The sequence below is a fragment of the Macrobrachium rosenbergii genome, chromosome 23 (genome assembly GCF_040412425.1).
Source record: "Macrobrachium rosenbergii isolate ZJJX-2024 chromosome 23, ASM4041242v1, whole genome shotgun sequence".
Lineage (NCBI taxonomy): Eukaryota > Metazoa > Arthropoda > Malacostraca > Decapoda > Palaemonidae > Macrobrachium > Macrobrachium rosenbergii.
Window position 1 is genome coordinate 31,365,412 of NC_089763.1, and position 23,067 is coordinate 31,388,478.

Genomic DNA, 23,067 nt, shown 5'->3' on the forward strand with positions numbered 1-23,067 from the left:
TAATAATAATAATAATAATAATAATAATAATATTATTATTATTATTATTATTATTATTATTATTATTATTATTATTATTATTATTATTATTATTATTATAAAAAGTAATGGGTGTTCCTACGCCATTCGGTTTGTATAGAGTCATCTCTATTCATCTTAAAGTTTTCTTTTCATTAGCGTGTAGCTGGGATATCAAGTTTCCTACGGAAATGCAAAGTTTTTCGTTTGTCGTAGTTTTATTACCTCTAACGTTTAGCCACACGCTCTGCTGGCCATTGAGGAGTTACAAAGATTGAAAGAATTGGTATAAATAGCAAGCGGGTGGTTTACAGTTGGCAGATCAATTAGTGGACTTAATTTTGATTGGTCACGAGCTGGTGACGAAATCGGTCTTGGACACGATGTATTGTTGGTTGGAGGTGTGTGTTTTCTTGGGTACCCCCTGTTGGCTGGTATTATAGATTACCTAGTTGTTATGCCACCGGCATCCAGTGCTCTCTGACCTGATTTTTTCCTATTTCTCCTAATGATAATGGGGAGAAATTCAGTTTTATCACCATGTTAATACTTGGTTTTTTCCAGTATATGGAGTTCCTCGAGAAGCCGTAGGTGTCGGCGGGTTCTCTTCAAAGACGTTTCTGGGGGCGCTGGGTTGTTTTCACATGCTTTCATTTAACTTGACTTCTGTCTGTCTGTCTGTCTGTCTGTTTAGGTCAAAACTTGTAATTCAATTTTCAACCTGTTCACTTCATCCGATGGACTGGAAATTTTGCATGGTTACTCAATCCTGGTGACAGTACAACCTTACATGATCAGTAGGTCAGCAGTGAAATCTAGTGACACTCCAGTGACCTCACCCTGTATCTCAGGATATGTATGGAACTCTTTGGATTTTTCATACCTTTTTTTACTTAGTAGAATAAGTTAATAACTCAACGGATTTTTCAAACTTTCTGTGGCTTGACAGGATATCACAATAATTTTTTTTAGTTACAATCATAAATCAGTTACAATTTCTGTCAAAACTAAAAAGTATAAAATAAAAACATTCTAAAAAGAAAGCACTCTTCTATGAAAATGCACTGAAAAGTAAAAAATAATTTTTTGAGACACCAGGATTTTCTTACAATTAGTCTTCTCTACTAAGTAGATATGATTAATTGTAAGAAAATCCTAGTGTGTCCCCAAAAATTATTTTTTAATTTCTATTGAATTTTAGTAAAATATTGTTTAAAAAAATTCTTTTGTTTCTTATTTTATACTTTTTATGTTTGAAAGAAGTAGCTGGCTTGTTTTCGTATTTTTATAATAAATAAATAATAAAATAAATCTTATCCCTTTGTACAGCATATCAGTAATTCATTTAATCTTTGTAACTCTCCCTGATGACCACCAGAGCGTGTGTTGAAACGTTAGAGGCAATAAAACTAAGACAACAGAAAAACTGTATATGTCCATAGGAAACATGATATACCAGCTACGCGCTGATGAAAAGAACATTGAAAAACGAATAGAGAAGACTCTATACAAACCGAATGCCATAGAAACAGCCATTACTGTCAGTGCTGCTGCCCTCAGAGAAGGTCTCCTCCCTAATAATAATAATAATAATAATAATAATAATAATAATAGTAATAAAAATTATTATTATTATTATTATTATTATTATTATTATTATTATTATTATTATTATTATTATTCAAAAGGTAAACCCCTATTCATATGGAACAAGCCTATGGGATCATCGAATTGAAATCTAAGCTTTCAAGGAATATGGTGTTCATATGCTACAAGTTACAGAAGATAATAGGAAATACCAAAAGAATGGGTTAGTTATTAGAAAGAAAGATGAATGAAAAATGTAATAAATAAATATATAAAAATATAAGCAGATTTAGAAATCACAGGGAGAATCGAAATTGGCCTGTAGTTACAGCAGTGGTTAGTTACTAGAAAGAAAGATGAGTTAAAAATTTAATAAATAAATATATGCAGGTTTAGAAATCACAGGAGAATCGAAATTGGCCTGTAGTTACCGCAGTGCAGTGCAGATAAGCCACTCTTTGAAATAAGCACTTTATTACCAAGTTTGAGCTCATCAGGAAAAAAAACTACGTCGACATAAAAATCTATAGAATCAACTAATCTTGGGAGACAACTCACTAGAAACATTTTTAAAAACAAAAATATAAAACCATCAAGATCTTCACCACCGCAACTATCAAGATTATCAAGAGTATTCTTAACATCCCTAGAGCGAAATGCAAATTTTGTAAGAATAGGTTCAGGATAAGAAGTGAGGGAGAGAGATGTTCTCAGCTGATTGCTTAGCTTCAAAAGCTCGATGAAGCAGGTCATCCTTTTCCTTAGGGCCATTAAGCAGTCTACCATCTTGTTTTAGTAGTGGTGGGATAGAAGACTGCTATTCCCCATTTCTACATTCTCTTTCTTTCTTGTCTAGGTCTGTCATGCGATATATCCTTTTCGGAATCTTGATATTTTTAGTGACTTTTCTTGCTTTTTTATTTTATCAATTTGCTTAGGAGGAATGAGAGAGAGAGAGAGAGAGAGAGAGAGAGAGAGAGAGAGAGAGAGAGAGAGAGAGAGAGAGAGAGAGAGAGAGAGAGAGAAATTCTTTGTAAAGTATGTGGTTACCCATCTACAGATATTGCAAATATTCAAACAAACCTGTTTTAGGGACACAGCAATAACATCCAGGTTCGTCGCATCCCCCTGGAATTTGCTGTTCATCATTACTGTTGCACTGGCTCATGGAACAATATCCTCCATTTTGGAAACATATAGGCTTACTGGTGCATTCTGGACGGTGAAGAAGATATGCAATTCATTAGTAGTCATCAGGTAATAATAATAATAATAATAAAAAATGATAATAATAAAGATAATAATAATAATAATAATAATAATATTATTATTATTATTATTATTATTATTATTATTATTATTATTATTATTATTATTATTATTATTATAGAAAGTAATGGGTGTTCCTACGCCATTCGGTTTGTATAGAGTCATCTCTATTCATCTTAAAGTTTTCTTTTCATTAGCGTGTAGCTGGGATATCAAGTTTCCTACGGAAATGCAAAGTTTTTCGTTTGTCGTAGTTTTACTACCTCTAACGTTTAGCCACACACTCTGCTGGTCATTGAGGAGTTACAGATTGCATGAATTGGTATAAATAGCAAGCGGGTGGTTTACAGTTGGCAGATCAATTAGTGGACTTAATTTTGATTGGTCACGAGCTGGTGACGAAATCGGTCTTGGACACTATGTATTGTTGGTTGGAGGTGGGTGTTTTCTTGGGTACCCCCTGTTGGCTGGTATTATAGATTACCTAGTTGGTATGCCACCGGCATCCAGTGCTCTCTGACCTGATTTTTTCCTATTTCTCCTAATGATAATGGGGAGAAATTCAGTTTTATCACCATGTTAATACTTGGTTTTTCCCAGTATATGGAGTTCCTCGAGAAGCCGTAGGTGTCGGCGGGTTCTCTTCAAAGACGTTTCTGGGGGCGCTGGGTTGTTTTCACATGCTTTCATTTAACTTGACTTCTGCATCTGTCTGTCTGTCTGTTTAGGTCAAAACTTGTAATTCAATTTTCAACCTGTTCACTTCATCCGATGGACTGGAAATTTTGCATGGTTACTCAATCCTGGTGACAGTACAACCTTACATGATCAGTAGGTCAGCAGTGAAATCTAGTGACACTACAGTGACCTCACCCTGTATCTCAGGATATGTATGGAACTCTTTGGATTTTTCATACCTTTTTTTACTTAGTAGAATAAGTTAATAACTCAACGGATTTTTCAAACTTTCTGTGGCTTGACAGGATATCACAATAAATTTTTTTAGTTACAATCATAAATCAGTTACAATTTCTGTCAAAACTAAAAGTATAAAATAAAAACATTCTAAAAGAAAGCACGCTTCTATGAAAATGCACTGAAAAGTAAAAAAAATAATTTTTTTGAGACACCAGGATTTTCTTACAATTAGTCTTCTCTACTAAGTAGATATGATTAATTGTAAAAAAAATCTAGTATGTCCCAAAAATTATTTTTAATTTCTATTGAATTTTAGTAAAATATTGTTTAAAAAAATTCTTTTGTTTCTTATTTTATACTTTTTATGTTTGAAGGAAGTAGCTGGCTTGTTTTCGTATTTTTATAATAAATAAATAATAAAATAAATTTTATCCCCTTGTACAGCATATCAGTAATTCATTTAATCTTTGTAACTCTCCCTGATGACCACCAGAGCGTGTGTTGAAACGTTAGAGGCAATAAAACTAAGACAACAGAAAACTGTATATGTCCATAGGAAACTTGATATACCAGTTACACGCTGATGAAAAGAACATTGAAAGACGAATAGAGAAGACTATACAAAGTGAATGCCATAGGAACAGCCATTACTGTCAATGCTGCTGCCCTCAGAGAAGGTCTACTCCCTAATAATAATAATAATAATAATAATAATAATAATAATAATAATAATAATAATAATAATAATAATAATAATAATTATTATTATTATTATTATTATTATTATTATTATTATTATTATTATTATTATTATTATTATTCAAAAGGTAAACCCCTATTCATATGGAACAAGCCTATGGGATCATCGAATTGAAATCTAAGCTTTCAAGGAATATGGTGTTCATATGCTACAAGTTACAGAAGATAATAGGAAATACCAAAAGAATGGGTTAGTTATTAGACAGAAAGATGAATGAAAAATGTAATAAATAAATATATAAAAATATAAGCAGATTTAGAAATCACAGGGAGAATCGAAATTGGCCTGTAGTTACAGCAGTGGTTAGTTATTAGAAAGAAAGATGTTCTCAAAATGTAATAAATAAATATATGCAGGTTTAGAAATCACAGGGAGAATCGAAATTGGCCTGTAGTTGCAGTGCAGATAAGCCACTCTTTGAAATAAGCACTTTATTACCAAGTTTGAGCTCATCAGGAAAAAAAACTACGTCGACATAAAAATCTATAGAATCAACTAATCTTGGGAGACAACTCACTAGAAACATTTTTAAAAACAAAAATATAAAACCATCAAGATCTTCACCACCGCAACTATCAAGATTATCAAGAGTATTCTTAACATCCCCAGAGCGAAATGCAAATTTTGTAAGAATAGGTTCAGGATAAGAAGTGAGGGAGAGAGATGTTCTCAGCTGATTGCTTAGCTTCAAAAGCTCGATGAAGCAGGTCATCCTTTTCCTTAGGGCCATTAAGCAGTCTACCATCTTGTTTTAGTAGTGGTGGGATGAAAGACTGCTATTCCCCATTTCTACATTCTCTTTCTTTCTTGTCTAGGTCTGTCATGCGATATATCCTTTTAGGAATCTTGATATTTTTAGTGACTTTCTTGCTTTTTATTTTATCAATTTGTTTTAGGAGGAGAGAGAGAGAGAGAGAGAGAGAGAGATTCTTTGAGAGAGAGAGAGAGAAATTCTTTGTAAAGTATGGTTACCCATCTACAGATATTGCAAATATTCAAACAAACCTGTTTTAGGGACACAGCAATAACATCCAGGTTCGTCGCATCCCCCTGGAATTTGCTGTTCATCATTACTGTTGCACGGGCTCATGGAACAATATCCTCCATTTTGGAAACATATAGGCTTACTGGTGCATTCTGGACGGTGAAGAAGATATGCAATTCATTAGTAGTCATCAGGTAATAATAATAATAATAACAATAATGATAATAATAAAAATAATAATAATAATAATAATAATAATATTATTATTATTATTATTATTATTATTATTATTATTATTATTATTATTATTCGGTTTATTATTATTATTATTATTATTATTATTTTAGAAAGTAATGGGTGTTCGTTTGTCGTAGTTTACGCCATTCGGTTTGTATAGAGTCATCTCTATTCATCTTAAAGTTTTCTTTTCATTAGCGTGTTTAGCTGGGATATCAAGTTTCCTACGGACATGTAAAGTTTTTCGTTTGTCGTAGTTTTATTTCTCTCGCTAACGTTTAGCCACACGCTCTGCTGGCCATTGAGGAGTTACAAAGATTGAAAGAATTGGTATAAATAGCAAGCGGGTGGTTTACAGTTGGCAGATCGGTTAGTGGACTTAATTTTGATTGGTCACGGGTTGGTGACGAAATCGGTCTTGGACACGATGTTGGTTGGAGGTGGATGTTTTCTTGGGTACTCCCTGTTGGCTGGTATTATAGATTACCTAGTTGGTATGCCACCGGCATCCAGTGCTCTCTGACCTGATTTTTTCCTATTTCTCCTAATGATAATGGGGAGAAATTCAGTTTTATCACCATGTTAATACTTGGTTTTTTCCAGTATATGGAGTTCCTCGAGAAGCCGTAGGTGTCGGCGGGTTCTCTTCAAAGACGTTTCTGGGGGCGCTGGGTTGTTTTCACATGCTTTCATTTAACTTGACTTCTGCATCTGTTTGTCTGTCTGTTTAGGTCAAAACTTGTAATTCAATTTTCAACCTGTTCACTTCATCCGATGGACTGGAAATTGTGCATGGTTACTCAATCCTGGTGACAGTACAACCTTACATGATCAGTAGGTCAGCAGTGAAATCTAGTGACACTACAGTGACCTCACCCTGTATCTCAGGATATGTATGGAACTCTTTGGATTTTTCATACCTTTTTTTACTTAGTAGAATAAGTTAATAACTCTACGGATTTTTCAAACTTTCTGTGGCTTGACAGGATATCACAATAAATTTTTTTTAGTTACAATCATAAATCAGTTACAATTTCTGTCAAAACTAAAAAGTATAAAATAAAAATATTCTAAAAAGAAAGCAAGCTTCTATGACAATGCACTGAAAAGTAAAAAATAATTTTTTGAGACACCAGGATTTTCTTACAATTAGTCTTCTCTACTAAGTAGATATGATTAATTGTAAGAAAATCCTAGTATGTCCCCAAAAATTATTTTTTAATTTCTATTGAATTTAGTATAAGATTGTTTAAAAACAATTTTTTGTTTCTTATTTTATACTTTTTATGTTTGAAAGAAGTAGCTGGCTTGTTTTCGTATTTTTATAATAAATAAATAATAAAATAAATCTTATCCCCTTGTACAGCATATCAGTAATTCATTTAATCTTTGTAACTCTCCCTGATGACCACCAGAGCGTGTGTTGAAACGTTAGAGGCAATAAAACTAAGACAACAGAAAACTGTATATGTCCATAGGAAACTTGATATACCAGCTACACGCTGATGAAAAGAACATTGAAAAACGAATAGAGAAGACTCTATACAAAGTGAATGCCATAGAAACAGCCATTACTGTCAATGCTGCTGCCCTCAGAGAAGGTCTCCTCCTAATAATAATAATAATAATAATAATAATAATAATAATAATAATAAATAATAATTATTATTATTATTATTATTATTATTATTATTATTATTATTATTATTATTATTATTATTATTATTATTATTATTCAAAAGATAAACCCTATTCATATGGAACAAGCCTATGGGATCATCGAATTGAAATCTAAGCTTTCAAGGAATATGGTGTTCATATGCTACAAGTTACAGAAGATAATAGGAAATACCAAAAGAATGGGTTAGTTATTAGAAAGAAAGATGAATGAAAAATGTAATAAATAAATATATAAAAATATAAGCAGATTTAGAAATCACAGGGAGAATCGAAATTGGCCTGTAGTTACAGCAGTGGTTAGTTATTAGAAAGAAAGATGAGTTAAAAATGTAATAAATAAATATATGCAGGTTTAGAAATCACAGGGAGAATCGAAATTGGCCTGTAGTTACCGCAGTGCAGATAAGCCACTCTTTGAAATAAGCACTTTATTACCAAGTTTGAGCTCATCAGGAAAAAAAAACTACGTCGACATAAAAATCTATAGAATCAACTAATCTTGGGAGACAACTCACTAGAAACATTTTTTAAAAACAAAAATATAAAACCATCAAGATCTTCACCACCGCAACTATCAAGATTATCAAGAGTATTCTTAACATCCCCAGAGCGAAATGCAAATTTTGTAAGAATAGGTTCAGGATAAGAAGTGAGGAGAGAGATGTTCTCAGCTGATTGCTTAGCTTCAAAAGCTCGATGAAGCAGGTCATCCTTTTCCTTAGGGCCATTAAGCAGTCTACCATCTTGTTTTAGTAGTGGTGGGATAGAAGACTGCTATTCCCCATTTCTACATTCTCTTTTTTTTCTTTTCTAGGTCTGTCATGCGGTATATCCTTTTTGGAATCTTGATAGTTTTAGTGACTTTTCTTGCTTTTTATTTTATCAATTTGCTTAGGAGGAAGGAAGAGAGAGAGAGAGAGAGAGAGAGAGAGAGAGAGAGAGAGAGAGAGAGAGAGAGAGAGAGAGAGCGCAAAGAAGAAAAACTGCATACACTATTTGATTAAACATCACAAACAAACCTGTTGTAGGGACACAACATTTACACCCAGGTCCGTCGCATCCCCCCGGAATTTGCTCTTCATCATTATTATTGCACTGGCTCGTGGAACAATACCCTCCATATTGGGAACATGAAGCTGTTATGGTGCATCCTGTACAACAAAGAAGACTTAGAATTCACTAACACTCATGAGTTATTGGCATGCATAATTTACTAGAATAACAACACTCAGTTCTGCTTAACCAGTGTTAATTACCATTATCCCAACTGCAAGGAGATTTTTTTTCCTTGCCGTTTCCCATAGTTACATTCTTGCTTGCATCAGCATCTTTGTTATTTAGGTCTTTCGCGACATTCTTCATTTTATTAATCTTGATTTCTTTGTGATTTTCTTTCCTTTTTAATTTCCTCACCGTGCTTACACACAGACACACACACAGACAGAGAGAGAGAGAGAGAGAGAGAGAGAAATTCTTTGTAAAATATGTGGCTACTCATCTACAAATATTGCAAATGCACAAACAAACCTCTTTTATGGACACAGCAATTACATCCAGGTCCGTCGCATCCCCCGGGAATTTGCTGTTCATAATTACTGTTGCACTGGCGCATGGAACAATATCCTCCATTTTGGAAACATACAGGCTTACTGATGCATTCTGGACAATGAAGAAGATATAGAATTCATTAGTAGTTATGAGTTAATAATAATAATAATAATAATAATAATAATAATAATAATAATAATAATAATAATAATAATAATTATTATTATTATTATTATTATTATTATTATTATTATTATTATTATTATGGAAAGTAATGGGTGTTTTTACTGCATTCAGTTTGTATAAAGTCATCTCTATTCGTCTTACAATTTTCTTTTCATTATCGTGTAGCTGGGATATCAAGTTTTCTATAGACATGTAAAGTTTTTCGTTTGTCTTAGTTTTATTACCTCTAACGTTTCGACATGCGCTCTGGTGGTCATTGAGGAGTCATAAAGATTGAATTGAATTGGTATAGATAGCAAGCGGGTGGTTTATAGTTGGCAGATTGGTTAGTGGACTTAATTTTGATTGGTCGGGGGCTGGTGGCGAAATCAATCCCGGAGGCGTTGTATTGCTGGTTGGAGGTGGATGTTTTCTTGGGTACCTGCTGTTGGTTTGGCTGGTATTATAGATTACCCAGGTGATATGCCATCGGCATCCAATTCTGACCTGATTTTTTTTCTATTTCTCGTAATGAGAATGGGGAGAAATTCAGTTTTATTCACCATGTTAATGCTTGTTTTTGTCCAATATATGGAGTGCTTCAAGAAGCCGTAGGTGTCGGCAGTCTCTTAGTAAAGATGGCTCCTTCTTGAAGGTGGCAGTAGAGATGCTTGGAGAGTTTGATAGCGGTCATCACAATATTTAAGTGGTGGCATCCTTCCACCGGGTATGTAAATTCGTATATGACACTACTTCTCTTTAAAGACGTTTCTGGGGTTCTAGGAAGTTTTTACATGTTTTTATTTAACTTTACTTATGCATCTGTCTGTCTCTGTCTGTCTGTTTAGGTCAAAACTTGTAATTCAATTTTCACCCTGTTCCTTCATCTGATGGACTTGAAATTTTGCATGGTTACTCAATCCTGGTGACAGTACAACCTTACATGATCAGTAGATAAGCAGTGAAATCTAGTGCCACCACAGTGACCTCACCCTGTATCTCAGGATATGTATGAAACTCTTTGGATTTTTCATACGTTCTTTTACTCAGTATTTTCTTGCAACTAATCATGTCTACAAAAATAAAATTGTGGTCGTCAAACATGGAAGGAAATGCTAAAAAATGTTTTTAAATATTTTTTTTGTAGCATTTTCTTCCATGTTTGGTGCCCACGCTTTTATTTTTATTAGACATGATTAATTGTAAGAAAATCCTGGTGTGTCCCAAAAAAATTATTTGTTACTTTTTATTGTGTTTTAATAAAAGCTTGTTTTAAGTTTTTTTTTTTTTTTATTTCATACTATTTAGTTTTTTAAGAAATAGCTGGCTCGTTTTCTTATTTTTATAATAAATTATAAACTAAATCTTATCCCCTTGTACAACATATCAATTCATTTAATCTTTGCAACTCTCCCCGATGACCACCAGAGCGTTTGTCGAAACGTTAGAGGCAATAAAACTATGACAACAGAAAAACTATACGTTCCTAGGAAAGTTGAAAGACCAATAGAAAAGAGTATACAATTTAAATGCCATAGATACAGCCATTATTGTCAACGCTACTACCCTCAGAGGTCTCCTCCTTAATAATAATATAATAATAATAATAATAATAATTATTATTATTATTATTATTATTATTATTATTATTATTATTATTATTATTATAAGTAGTAGTAGTAGTAGTAGTAGTATGGTCTATCACAGTCATCCTATTTGACTGGGTGGTTTTTATAGTGTGGGGTTCTGGGTTGCGTCCTGCCTTCTCAGGAGTCCATCACTTTTCTCAATATGTGCGCTGTTTCTAGTAGCACACTTTTCTGCATGAGCCCTGGAGCTACTTCGGCATGTAGTTTTTCCAGATTCCTTTTCAGGGATCTTGGGGTCGTGCCTAGTGTTCCTGTGATAATGGGTACAATTTCCACTGGCATATTCCATATCCTTTTTATTTCGATTTTCAGGGCTTGAGACCAGCAGCAAGTTGGACTGGCTTGTCCCCCACTGGCTGGGTTAATGTTGGTAGACTCACAGGATAGGGAAGGTATTTGGTTGATGTCATGCATAGAAGGAAAATTATAATTGTATGTGTACAAGAGACCAAAAGGAAGGGGGAAAAGTGCAAGAAAGTTTGGAGAAGGATATAAAGTTTACTACACAGGGGAAGATACAAGGAGAAATGGGGTTGGAATCATTCTCCATCCAGATCTGCAGGAGAACGTCACAGAGGTCCACCATATCAGTGACAGGCTTATGGGCTTAAAGTTTGTGAGAGATAAGAGAGTATGGCATATCATCTTGGCATATGCCCCTCAACAAGGGTGTAGTGAAGAGAAGGAGGAGTTCAGAGGGAAATTAGAAGAATATATAGAAAGAGTTCCAAGAAGTGAACTATTAGTGTTATCTGGGGGCATGAATGCCCATGTAGGTGAAAGTTCTGACGGCTTTGAAGGAATACGTGGAGGATTTTGGAAGAAGAAACCAGGAAGGTGATAGATTGTTGGAATTAGCAGAAGCTATGAATCTGGTAGTCATGAGTACAGTTTGAGAAAACGAGAAGTCATCTGGTAACATACAAAAGTGGACAAAATGGGACACAAATTGATTATGTTTTGGTTAGGAAGGAAAGACAAGAAAATCATTATGGATTGTAAGGTTATTCCAAATGAATCTGTTGTAGCTCAACCTAAACTGGCAGTGGCAGATTTTAGGTTGAAAGCAACACTGGAAAGAAAAGCCCCAGCCAGAATAGGAGGATCAAAACTTGGAAGCTGAAGGGGGAGAAGGCAAGAGAGTTCAGAAGTAAAGTGGAAAGAGCCAGAGAAGAGAGATCTGTAAATGGAATGTCAGAATTGCCTGAAGAGATATGGGATGAAATGAAAGGGATTGTGGTTCCAGCAGCAGCAGAGGTGTGTGGGAGGACAAATGTTAAGCAGCAATAGGAAAGAGAAACATGGTGGCGGAATCAAGAGGTTCAAACAGCTGTGAAGGAAAAGAGTGTAGCCAGATGGAAAGATGACTCGAGCGGCCGACCCTGCTATACAGTGGGATTAATAAGGTCGAAAGAAGATGAAACTTATCAATCTTTTCTTTTTCTTTCTCTTGTACTCTGGTGTCCCATGGTATTGTGACATCAATGAGTGATACTTTCTTCTTGATTTTGTCATGTCTGGTCTATTGGCATGTATCACCCTATCTGTTCTGATACCATAGTCCCAGAGGATCTTTGCCTGATTGTTTTCTATCACTCCCTCAGGTTGGTGTTCATACCACTTATTACTGCAAGCTAGCTGGTGTTTCTTGCACAGGCTCCAGTGGAGGGCTTTTCCTACTGAATCATGCCTCTTTTTGTACTGGTTGTGTGCAAGCTCCAGACATTCACTTGCTATGTGGTTTATGGTCTCGTCTTTCATATTGCACTTCCTGCATATGGATGAGGTGTTATTTCAGTCTATTGTTCTTTGTACATATCTGGTTCGTAGGGCCTGATCTTTTGCTGCTGTTAACATTCTTCTGTTTCCTTCTTGAGTTCTCCCCTCTGTAGCCATTGCCATGTTTCATCGCTGGCCAGTTCTTTTGTCTGTCTTGTACTGTCCATGCATTGGTTTGTTGTGCCATTCCTCTGCTCTGTTTTTCATTCTCCTGTCTTTGTATATTTCTGGGTCTTCGTCTACTTTTATCAGTCCTTCTTCCCATGCACTCCTTAGCCACTCGTCTTCACTGGTTTTAGATATTGCCCCAGTGCTTTGCTCTCGATGTTGACACAGTCCTCTATGCTTAGTACCCCTCTCCCCCCTTCCTTTCGTGTTATGTATAGTCTGTCTGTATTTGCTCTTGGGTGTAGTGCTTTGTGTATTGTCATATGTTTTCTAGTTTTCTGGTTTATGCTGCGGAGTTCAGCCTTCATCCACCCCACTACTTCTGCACTGTATCTGATTACTGGTACTGCCCATGTGTTTATGGCTTTCGTCATGTTGTCAGCGTTGAGTTTTGACTTGGGTATCGCCGTAAGTCTCTGCATATATTCTTTCCTGATCGTGTCCTTCACCTCTCAGTGTTTTATATCCTCTCCTATTATTCCCAGGTATTTGTATCCTGTCTCATCTATGTGTTTGATGCTATTCCCATCTGGTAGCTTTATCCCTTCAGTCCTTGTTACTTTGCTTTTTGTATGTTGACCCAGGCACATTTTTCCATTCCAAACTCCATCCCGATGTCCCCAGATACAATCCTTACAGTCTGGAGTAGGGTATCTATTTCCTTGATCCTCTTACCATACAGCTTGATGTCGTCCATGAACATCAGATGGTTAATTCTGTGCCTCCTTTCTTGAGTTGGTACCCAGCATCCATCTTCTGCTGTACTTTTGTCATGGGAATCATGGATGTTACGAAGAGTAGTGGGGACAGTGAGTCGCCTTGAAAGATCCCTCTCCTGATGTTAACCTCTGCTAGTCTTATCCCAGAGCTTGCAAGTACTGTATTCCAGTTGTGCATTGTTTTTTTAAGGAAGCTGATGGTGTTTTCCTCTGCCCCATATATTTTCAGGCATTCTATTAGCCACGTGCGGTATCATATCGATGGCTTTCTTGTAGTCAATCCATGCCATGCTTAGGTTGGTTCTCCTTCTCTTACTATTCTTCATTACCATTTTGTCTATTAGGACCTGGTCTTTGGTGCCCCTACACTTCCTTCTGCAGCCATTCTCTTGGTGGGGGATGGTGTTTGTATCCTCAAGGTAGTTGTATAGCCTTTCACTGATGATACCTGTTAGTATCTTCCTCATTATTGGTAAGCAGGTGATTTAGGCCTGTAGTTACTTGTTATATTTCCCTTGTTCTTGTCTTTCTGTACTAAGGATGTTCTCCCAGTGGTCATCCATTTGGGTGTTTGGTGGTTTGTGATACAATGCTGGAGTTGTTCTGCTGTTCGTGGGTGTAGGGCCTTGAAGTTTTTGGGCCCGTATCCATGTTCTTCATCGGGACTTGGGGCTTTCCAGTTGGGCATTTTCTTTAGTTGGTGTCTGACTGTGTCTGTTGTGATCTCGTTGAATCTTTGTTTTATTCACCCAATTTCTTCTGCCTTGATATCCTGGAGCCATGTTGCATGTTTGTTGTGTGATACCAGATTGCTCCATATGTTTTCCCAGAGTCTCTTACTTGGTTTGGGTTCAGGAATTTCCTGGTGGTTGTCTTCCCCTCTTAGTTGGCTGTGTAGTCTTTTTTGGTTGGTTCCAAAGAGTTTGTTCTGTTGGTATCCTTTATTTCTGTTCATATATCGTTGGATCTTATGTGCTTTGGCTTTAAGCCTCTGTTTTATATCTTCTATTGTGTTGTTTAGTCCCTTCTCCTGTACTTTGTATTTCTCATTCAGTTCCTCTCTTGTTTTCTTGCTTCTTAGTCTCTTTTCTGCCATCTCTTTCAGCTTACTCAAGTCAGATCTCATTGCCATGATTTGTTTTTCGAGGCGCCTTTTCCAAATGTGGTTGCTGATTTGGTTTCTGTTGAGTTGGTTGTGATGGTGGTGTTTGTGTTTGTATCCCCATGAGTTCTACTACTAGTCTTGCTCCTGCATATGCCAGGTTGTTTGTTTCTGTGAAACTGGTGGTGTGGATTAGTCTCATTATTTCATTAACGTCACTTGTTTTTCCCCTTAGCTTCTTTGTGTTGTAGGCTTTCATGGAGGGGATCTTTCTTCTTTCTGCATCTGGCTTCATCCATTGTCTGGTCCTTTCACCCATTCCGACCTCTCTGTTACATCTTCGATGTTTCCTCGTGTGTCGTTGTTTGGTAGCTCATCATTCCTGTAGTTTTCTGTGTCATTGTCTCTTTGTTCGTCTTCTTGTTCTTCATTGCTGGGTGTCATTTCTCTTTCCAGTTCCTCTCTTTCTGTTGTGGAGAGCCAGTTCTTTTCCTTTATGTTCCTTACTTGTTCTGCCAGCCTCTGTTCTGTTTGATGGGTGTTATTTCCTCTCATTCCAGATGTTGACCAGCCTTCTTCTGTATCCTCTTTCTGTCGGGTTGCTTCTGATGCAGCATCTCCATATTTGCATATTTTCTTCACTTGTCCATTTCTTCTTCTGGTTTGCCTCTGTAGCTCCAGTCTCTGGTTGCTGGTTACTGTCATTGTGGTGCCCGGTTGTTGGATGACGACCTCCAAGTACCTGACCGTCCTCCCCGTCGATTAGGTTGTATACCTTGCCGCCGGATGAAGCTCCTCTATTGCCAAAGGTTCCATTTACGCCATTGTCATTTATTCTTTCATTTCTTTCCATCATTACTGAGTTTTGCTATTTAACCAATAGCTGGACCATATTAATTATTATTATTATTATTATTATAATTATTATTATTATTATTATTATTATTATTATTATTATTATTATTATTATTATTATTATTATTCAAAAAATAAACCCCTATTCATATGGAACAAGCCTACGGGATCATCGAATGAAATCTAAGCTTTCAAAGAATATGGTGTTCATTTGAAAAAGTTACAGAGGATAATAGGAAATACCAAAAGAATGGGTTAGTTTTTAGAAAGAAAGATAAATGAAAGAGGTTATAGATAAATATATAAAAATACATGCAGATTTAGAAATCACAGGGAGAATCGAAGTTGGCCTGTAGTTACAGCAGTGCAGATAAGCAACTCTTTGGAATGTGCACTGTATTACCAAGTTTGAGCTCATTAGCAGAAAAACTACGTCAACATAAAAATCTATAGAATCAGCTAATCTTGGGAGACAACTCACTAATTGTTAGCTTCCTAATTTCCGCCTCTGAATTCTAAATTGGAAACATTTTTTAGAAACAAAAGGAAGAGACCATCAGGATCTTCACCACCGCAACTATCGAGATTATCAAGAGTATTCTTAACATCCCCAGAGCGAAATGCAAATTTTGTAAGAACAGGTTCAGGATAACAAGTGAGGGAGAGGGACGTCCTCACCTGATTGCTTAGCTTCAAAAGCTCGATGAAGCAGGTCATCCTTTTCCTTAGGGCCATTAAGCAGTCTACCATCTTGTTTTAGTAGTGGTGGGATGAAAGAGTGCTATTCCCCATTTCTACATTCTCTTTTTTTCTTGTCTGGGTCTGTCATGCGATATATCCTTTTCGGAATCTTTATAGTTTTAGTGACTTTCCTTGCTTTTTTATTTTATCAATTTGCTTAGGAGGAATGAGAGAGAGAGAGAGAGAGAGAGAGAGAGAGAGAGAGAGAGAGAGAGAGAGAGAGAGAGAGCAAAATGAAAAACCCTGCATGCACTATTTGATTAACCATCACAAACAAACCTGTTTTAGGGACACAGCATTTACACCCAGGTCCATCGCATCCCCCTGGAATTTGCTGTTCATCATTACTGTTGCACTGGCCTTTGGCACAATATCCTCCATTTTCGGAACATATAGGTTTTTTGGTGCATTCTGGATAATAAAGAAGTTATGGAATTCATTAATATTTATGAGTTAATAATAATAATAATAATAATAATAATAATAATAATAATTATTATTATTATTATTATTATTATTATTATTATTATTATTATTATTATTTTTATTATTATAGAAAGCAGTGGTTTTTTCTACGGTATTCAGTTTTTATAGAGTCATCTCTATTTGCCTTACAATTTTCTTTTCATAAGCGAGTAGTTGGGATATCAAGTTTTGTATGAACATGTAAACTTTTTCGTTTGTTTTAGTTTTATTACCTCTAACGTTTCGACATGCGCTCAGCTGCTCATTGAGGAGTTACAAAGATTGAATGAATTGTTAAATATAGCAAGTGGGTATTTTACAGATTGGTTAGTGGACTGAATTTTGATTCGTGACGGGTTGGTGACAAAATCGATCCCCTAGGTGTTGTCTTGTTGGTTGGAGGTTGGTGTTTTCTCGGGTACCCGCTGTTAGTTTGGCTGGCATTACAGATTACCCAGGTGACTTGCTGCTGGCATCCAGTGCTCTCTGAGCTGATTTCTTCTTTATCTCTGGTGATGATATCTAATGATGATGGGAAAAAATTCAGTTTCATTCAACATGTTAATACTTGGTTTTTTCCCAATATATGGAGTGGCTCGAGAAGCTGCATTCGTCGGCAGTCTGTTAGTAAAGATGGCTCCTTCTTGAAGGTGGCAGGAGAGACATTTGGAGAGTTTGGTAGTGGTCATCACAAGATTTGAGTGGTGGCATCTTTCCACCTGGTATGTAAATTTGTAGATGCCACTGCTTCTCTTGAAAGACGTTTGTGGGGGACTTGGAAGTTTTTAAGAAGTAGCTGGCGCCTCTTCTTTTTTTTTTTATAATAAATTTTATAATAAATTATCCCCTTGTACAGCATGTCAATTCATTTAATCTTTGCAACTCTCCCTGATGACCACCAGAGCGTGTGTTGAAACGTTAGAGGCAATAAAACTGTGACAACATAAACACTGTATATGTCATTAGGAAACTTGATATACTAGCTGCATGCTGATGAAAAGAAGACTGAAACACGAGTATAGAAGACTATACAAATTGAATACCATGGAAACGGGCATTATTGCCAACGCCACTGCCCTCAGAGAAGGTCTCCTCCCTAATAATAATAATATTAATAATAATAATATAATAATAATAATAATAATAATAATAATAATAATAATAATAATAATAATTATTATTATTATTATTATTATTATTATTATTATTATTATTATTATTATTATTATTATTATTATTATTATTATTATTATTCAAAAGATAAACCCCTATTCATATGGAACAAGCCTACGGGATCATCGAATTGAAATCTAAGCTTTCAAAGAATATGGTGTTCATTTGATACAAGTTACAGAAGATAATAGGAAATACCAAAGAATGGGTTAGTTATTCGAAAGAATGATAAATGAAAGAGGTTATAAATAAATATAAAAAATATATGCAGATTAAGAAATCACAGGGAGACTAGAAATTGGCCTGTAGTTACAGCAGTCTGAAGATAAGCAACTCTTTGGAATATGCACTGTATTACCAAGTTTGAGCTCATCAACAAAAAAACTATTTCGACGTAAAAATCTATAGAATCAAGTAATCTTGGGAGGCAACTCTCTAGAAACATTTTTTAAAAAACGAAAGGAAGAACCCATCGGGATCTTCTTCACCCCAGCTATCAAGATTATCAAGAGTATTCTTATCGTCCCTAGAGCGAAATGCAAAATTTTGTAAGAACAGGTTCAGGATAACAGGTATGGGCGAGAGGGACATCCTCAGCTGATTGCTTAGCTTCAGAAGCTCGATGAAGCAGGTCATCCTTTTTCTTAGGGCCATTAAGCAATGTACCATCTTGTTTTAGTAGTGGTGGGATGAAAGACTGCTATTCCCCATTTCTACATTCTCTTCCTTGTGCATCAGCTTTTTTTTCTTGTCTAGGTCTGTCATGCCATCTGTCCTTTTCGGAATCTTGATATTATTAGTGACTTTTCTTACTTTTTTATTTTATCAGTTTGCTTAGGAGGAATAAGTAAAGAGAGAGAGAGAGAGAGAGAGAGAGAGAGAGAGAGAGAGAGAGAGAGAGAGAGAGAGAGAGAGAGAAAGCAAAAATGAAAAACTCTGCATACACTATTTGATTAAACATCACAAACAAACCTGTTTTAAGGACACAGCATTTACACCCAGGTCCGTCGCATCCCCCTGGAATTTCCTGTTCATCATTACTGTTGCACTGGCCTTTGGCACAATATCCTCCATTTTGGTAACATATACGCTTATTGGTGCATTCTGGACAAAAAGAAGATATACAATTCATTAATAGTTATGAGTTAATAATAATAATAATAATAATAATAATTATTATTATTATTATTATTATTATTATTATTATATTATTATTATTATTATTATTATTATTATTATTATTATGGAAAGTAATGGGTGTTTCTTTGGCATTCAGTTAGTATAGAGGCATCTCTATTCGTCTTAAAATTTTCTTTTCATTAGCATGTAATTGGGATATGAAGTTTCCTACAGACATATTAAGTTTTTCGTTTGGCTTAGTTTTATTACCTCTAACGTTTCGACACACGCTCTGCTGGTCATTGAGGAACTACAAAGACTGAATGAATTGGTATAAATAGTAAGCGGGTGGTTTACAGTTGGCAGTTCGGTTAGTGGACTTAATTTGATTGGTCACGGGTTGGTGACGAAATTGGTCCCAGAGGTGTTGTATTGTTAGTTGGGAGTGGGTGTTTTCTCGGGTACCCCCTGTTGGTGTGGCTGGTATTATAGATTACCCTGGTGATATGCTAACGGCATCCAGTGCTCTCTGGCCTGATTTTTTCTGTTTCTCCTAATGACAATGGGGAGAAGTTCAGTTTTATTTACCATGTTAACACTTGGTTTATCCATTATATATGGAGTTCCTTGAGAAGCCGTAGGTGTCAGCGGGTGATGTCTTGTCTATAATCTTTGTGTTCTTGAAGGTGGCAGGAGAGATGCTTGGAGAGTTTGGTAGCAGTCATCTCGATATTTGAGTAGTGGCATCTTTCCACCAGGTGTGTAAATTCATAGATGACACTACTTCTCTTCAAAGACGTTTGCTGGGTTGTTTTTACATGCTTTTATTTAACTTGACTTCTGTGTCTCTCGGTCTGTCTGTGTGGCTGTCTGTTTAGGTCAAAACTTGTAATTCAATTTTTGACCCGTTCCTTTCGTCCGATGGACTGGAACTTTTGCATGGCTACTCAGTCTGGTGACAGTACAGCCTTACATGATCAGTAGGTCAGCAGTGAAATCTAGTGACACTACAGTGATCTCTCCCAGTATCTCAGGATATGTATGAAACTTTGGATTTTTCATACCTTCTTTTACTCGGCAGAATAAGCTAATAGCTCTACGGATTTTTCAAACCTGTGAATTGACAGGATATCACATCAACTTTTTTTTTAGTTAAAATCATAAATCAGTTACAATTTCTGTCAAAACTGAAAAGTATAAGATAAAATCTAAAAAAAATGTTAAAGCACGCTTTCATTAAAATGCACTAAAAAGTAGAAAATTATTTTTTGAGACACACCAGGATTTTCTTACAATCTATTATGTCTACAAAAAGAAAAGCGTTGGTGCTAAACGTGGAAGGAAATGCTACAAAAAATAAAAAAATTTATTTTTTTTTGTAGCATTTCCTTACATTTTGGTGCCCACGCTTTTATTTTTTTAGACATGATCAACTGTAAGGAAACGGACAGGGCATTTGTATCGGTAGACCACGTTGGTTCTCTTCAAAGGATCCTGCATGGAGGGGGCTGAGTTATTCTTCATCACTAGGCTGCTGATTTTTCTATTTCTGTAAAATGTAACGAGCCTGATCTCTCTCTTGGGGTCAGATGGGCTGATGTTGCCTTCAGTGATGGACTTGCGGGTGCATTTGTCCTCTTTATATCCCTTATGGAATCTTCCCATATAGAAGAGTCTGATGTCATCAGAGGTGGTGGGACGATGGTACCATCTATCCACAACTCTTCTAACGCACGTGTCCACATACCGATTTGCATGCACATTATTGATGAGAACCTGGACAGTGTGTTTCCAGCTCTACATGTGTGTCCATCCAGAAGGAGCAGTGCAAGAGAGCTCTTCTGACGAGGGCACTGATAGCAGATTGTTTATATCTCTCTGGCACTCACTCTCACCGTTTAGACACAGGCAGGTTCATGGGTTTTCTATACACCTTTGTGGTGAAGTGCACCTCCTATTGCTCGATGAGGACGACAAGGAAGGGGAGGCGATGATTGCAGCTGCATTTGATTGTAAAGTTGAGAGGCTGTGTGTGGATTGAATTTTGATTGGTCGTGGGTTGATGACAAAATTGGTCTCGGAGGCGTTGTGTTGTGGTTGGAGATGGGTGTTGGCTTAGGTACCCCCTGCTGGTGTGGCTTGTATTATAGATTGCCCAGGTGACATGCCGCTGGCATCCAGTGTGCTCTCTCTCTCTCTCTCTCTCTCTCTCTCTCTCTCTCTCTCTCTCTCTCTCTCTCTCTCTCTCTCTCTTGATGTTTGGCACTGGCTGGTTTCCTATATTTCTCCTGATGATGGTGGTGTGAAATTCAGTTTCTTTCACTGTGTTAATACTTGGTTTTTTCCAACATATGGAGTACCTCAAGAAGCCGTAGGCATCGGCAGTCTATTGCCCAGTCTGTAATCTTTGTGTTCTTTACAAGCTCTTCTCTTTCAGGTCTTTTGGTATGTTTTTCTATATAATATGTAAGGATGGACCCTTCTTGGAGGTGGCAGGAGAGACAGTTTGGTAGTGGTCATATCCCTTGTGCAGCATGTCAGTTCATTTAATCTTTGGAACTCTTCCTGATGACCACCAGAGTTTGTGTCGAAACGTTAGAGGCAATAAAACTAAGACGACAGAAAAACTGTACATGCCCTTAGGAACCTTGATATACCAGCTGCAAGCTGATAAAAAAAAGATTGTAAGAACAATAGAAAAAACACTATGCTTTAGAATGCCTTAGAAACAGCCATTATTTACAGTGTACAGAGAAGTTCTCCTCCCAAATATTATAATAATAATAATAATAATAATAATAATAATAGTAATAATTTTTCACTTCGATTTAAGAGAGAGAGAGAGAGAGAGAGAGAGAGAGAGAGAGAGAGAGAGAGAGAGAGAGAGAGGCCAAAAAAGATGAAGTCCTCGTACTATATGATTACTCATTTACAAATATTGCAAACAAACAAACCTCTTTTGGGGACACAGCATTTACACCCGGGTCCATCACACCCCCCTTCCATTTGCTCTTCATCATTACTGTTGCACTGGCCCTTGGCACAATATCCTCCATTTTGGGAACATGAAGATGTCATAGTGCATCCTGTACAATAAAGAAAACAGAGAATTCACTAACATTTTTTAAGTAATATTGATGATTCAATTACATACTTAACTAGGATGAAAATGCCCTTTTCCTTAGGTGAACAAAAGTTAAATGTATTATTATTATCCCAAATGCAGTTAGTTTTTCATTCCTTCTGTTTCCCATATCTACATTTTCCTTCACTTGAATTAGCTTCTTTCTCTTCTAGGTCTGTCACGAGATCATTACTTTTCTTACTTTTTATTTTGTAATGATACCTGGGAGAATATTAGTTAGGAATAACGTAAATATAAAGAGGAGAAAAAGAAATGAGAGAGAACCAGTGGGAGAGAGAGAGAGAGAGAGAGAGAGAATGAATAATAAAGAAACAAGACAGAGAGAAAGAGAGAGAGAGAGAGAATGACGATCAGGGAGTGTTATGATTATGTAGCCAAAACATGGGTGCCAGTAATCTAACCACAATCAATAACAAAAATGCCTAACCGTCCTACCTGTGAGCTGACCTTTCATCTTTCACTGGAACCTAAAGACTTCCGGTGACGTCATTAGTCCCACCTACGAAGGAGGGGATTAAGTCATTTAATCACATACAAAAGGACGTCGTTAGATAAGCTCCAACCACTTAGGACGTTTACGAGGCGGGAGAGAAGATATTGCCCGCCTATTGATGGGATGGGCATTTTCCTCTCAAGAACCTTCAAAAAGCAAGTTTGAAGGGAGAGAGAAGCAGATAGATAGCAGATAGAAGAAAGAGAAGCAGAGGAGAGAGGTCGTGAGCCTCATCAGTTGTGGGTTGAGATGAAAGAAAGGCTCACACTTCGATTCACTTAATTTGTATAAATACTGTATATTTTATTAGTGTGTTAATGAAGTAAGAAAGCTGCACTGTGTCTTCCTAAGCCTCCTTGGACTCTAATAACATTACAACAATGAAAAGAACATCATAACAAATGGTGACTACATCATTACAATTTGTGCTGTTTGCCTAATAGATATTAAATCTAAAACAAGAGAGAGAGAGAGAGAGAGAGAGAGAGAGAG

At 36.2% G+C, this 23,067-nt stretch overlaps 1 protein-coding gene across 1 annotated transcript in view; it reads right to left on the reverse strand.

Annotated features, from left to right (window-relative positions):
- The window catches only part of LOC136851068 (prestalk protein-like), a 31,393-nt gene extending 25,751 nt beyond the window's left edge, over positions 1-5,642 (reverse strand). The window contains exons 1-2 of the mRNA XM_067125038.1: positions 5,558-5,642; positions 2,689-2,820 (exon numbers count right to left, since the gene is read on the reverse strand). Coding sequence (XP_066981139.1) covers positions 2,689-2,820; positions 5,558-5,642 — 217 coding nt within the window. The remainder of the gene's footprint in view (positions 1-2,688; positions 2,821-5,557) is intronic.
- Positions 5,643-23,067: the final 17,425 nt, after the last annotated feature.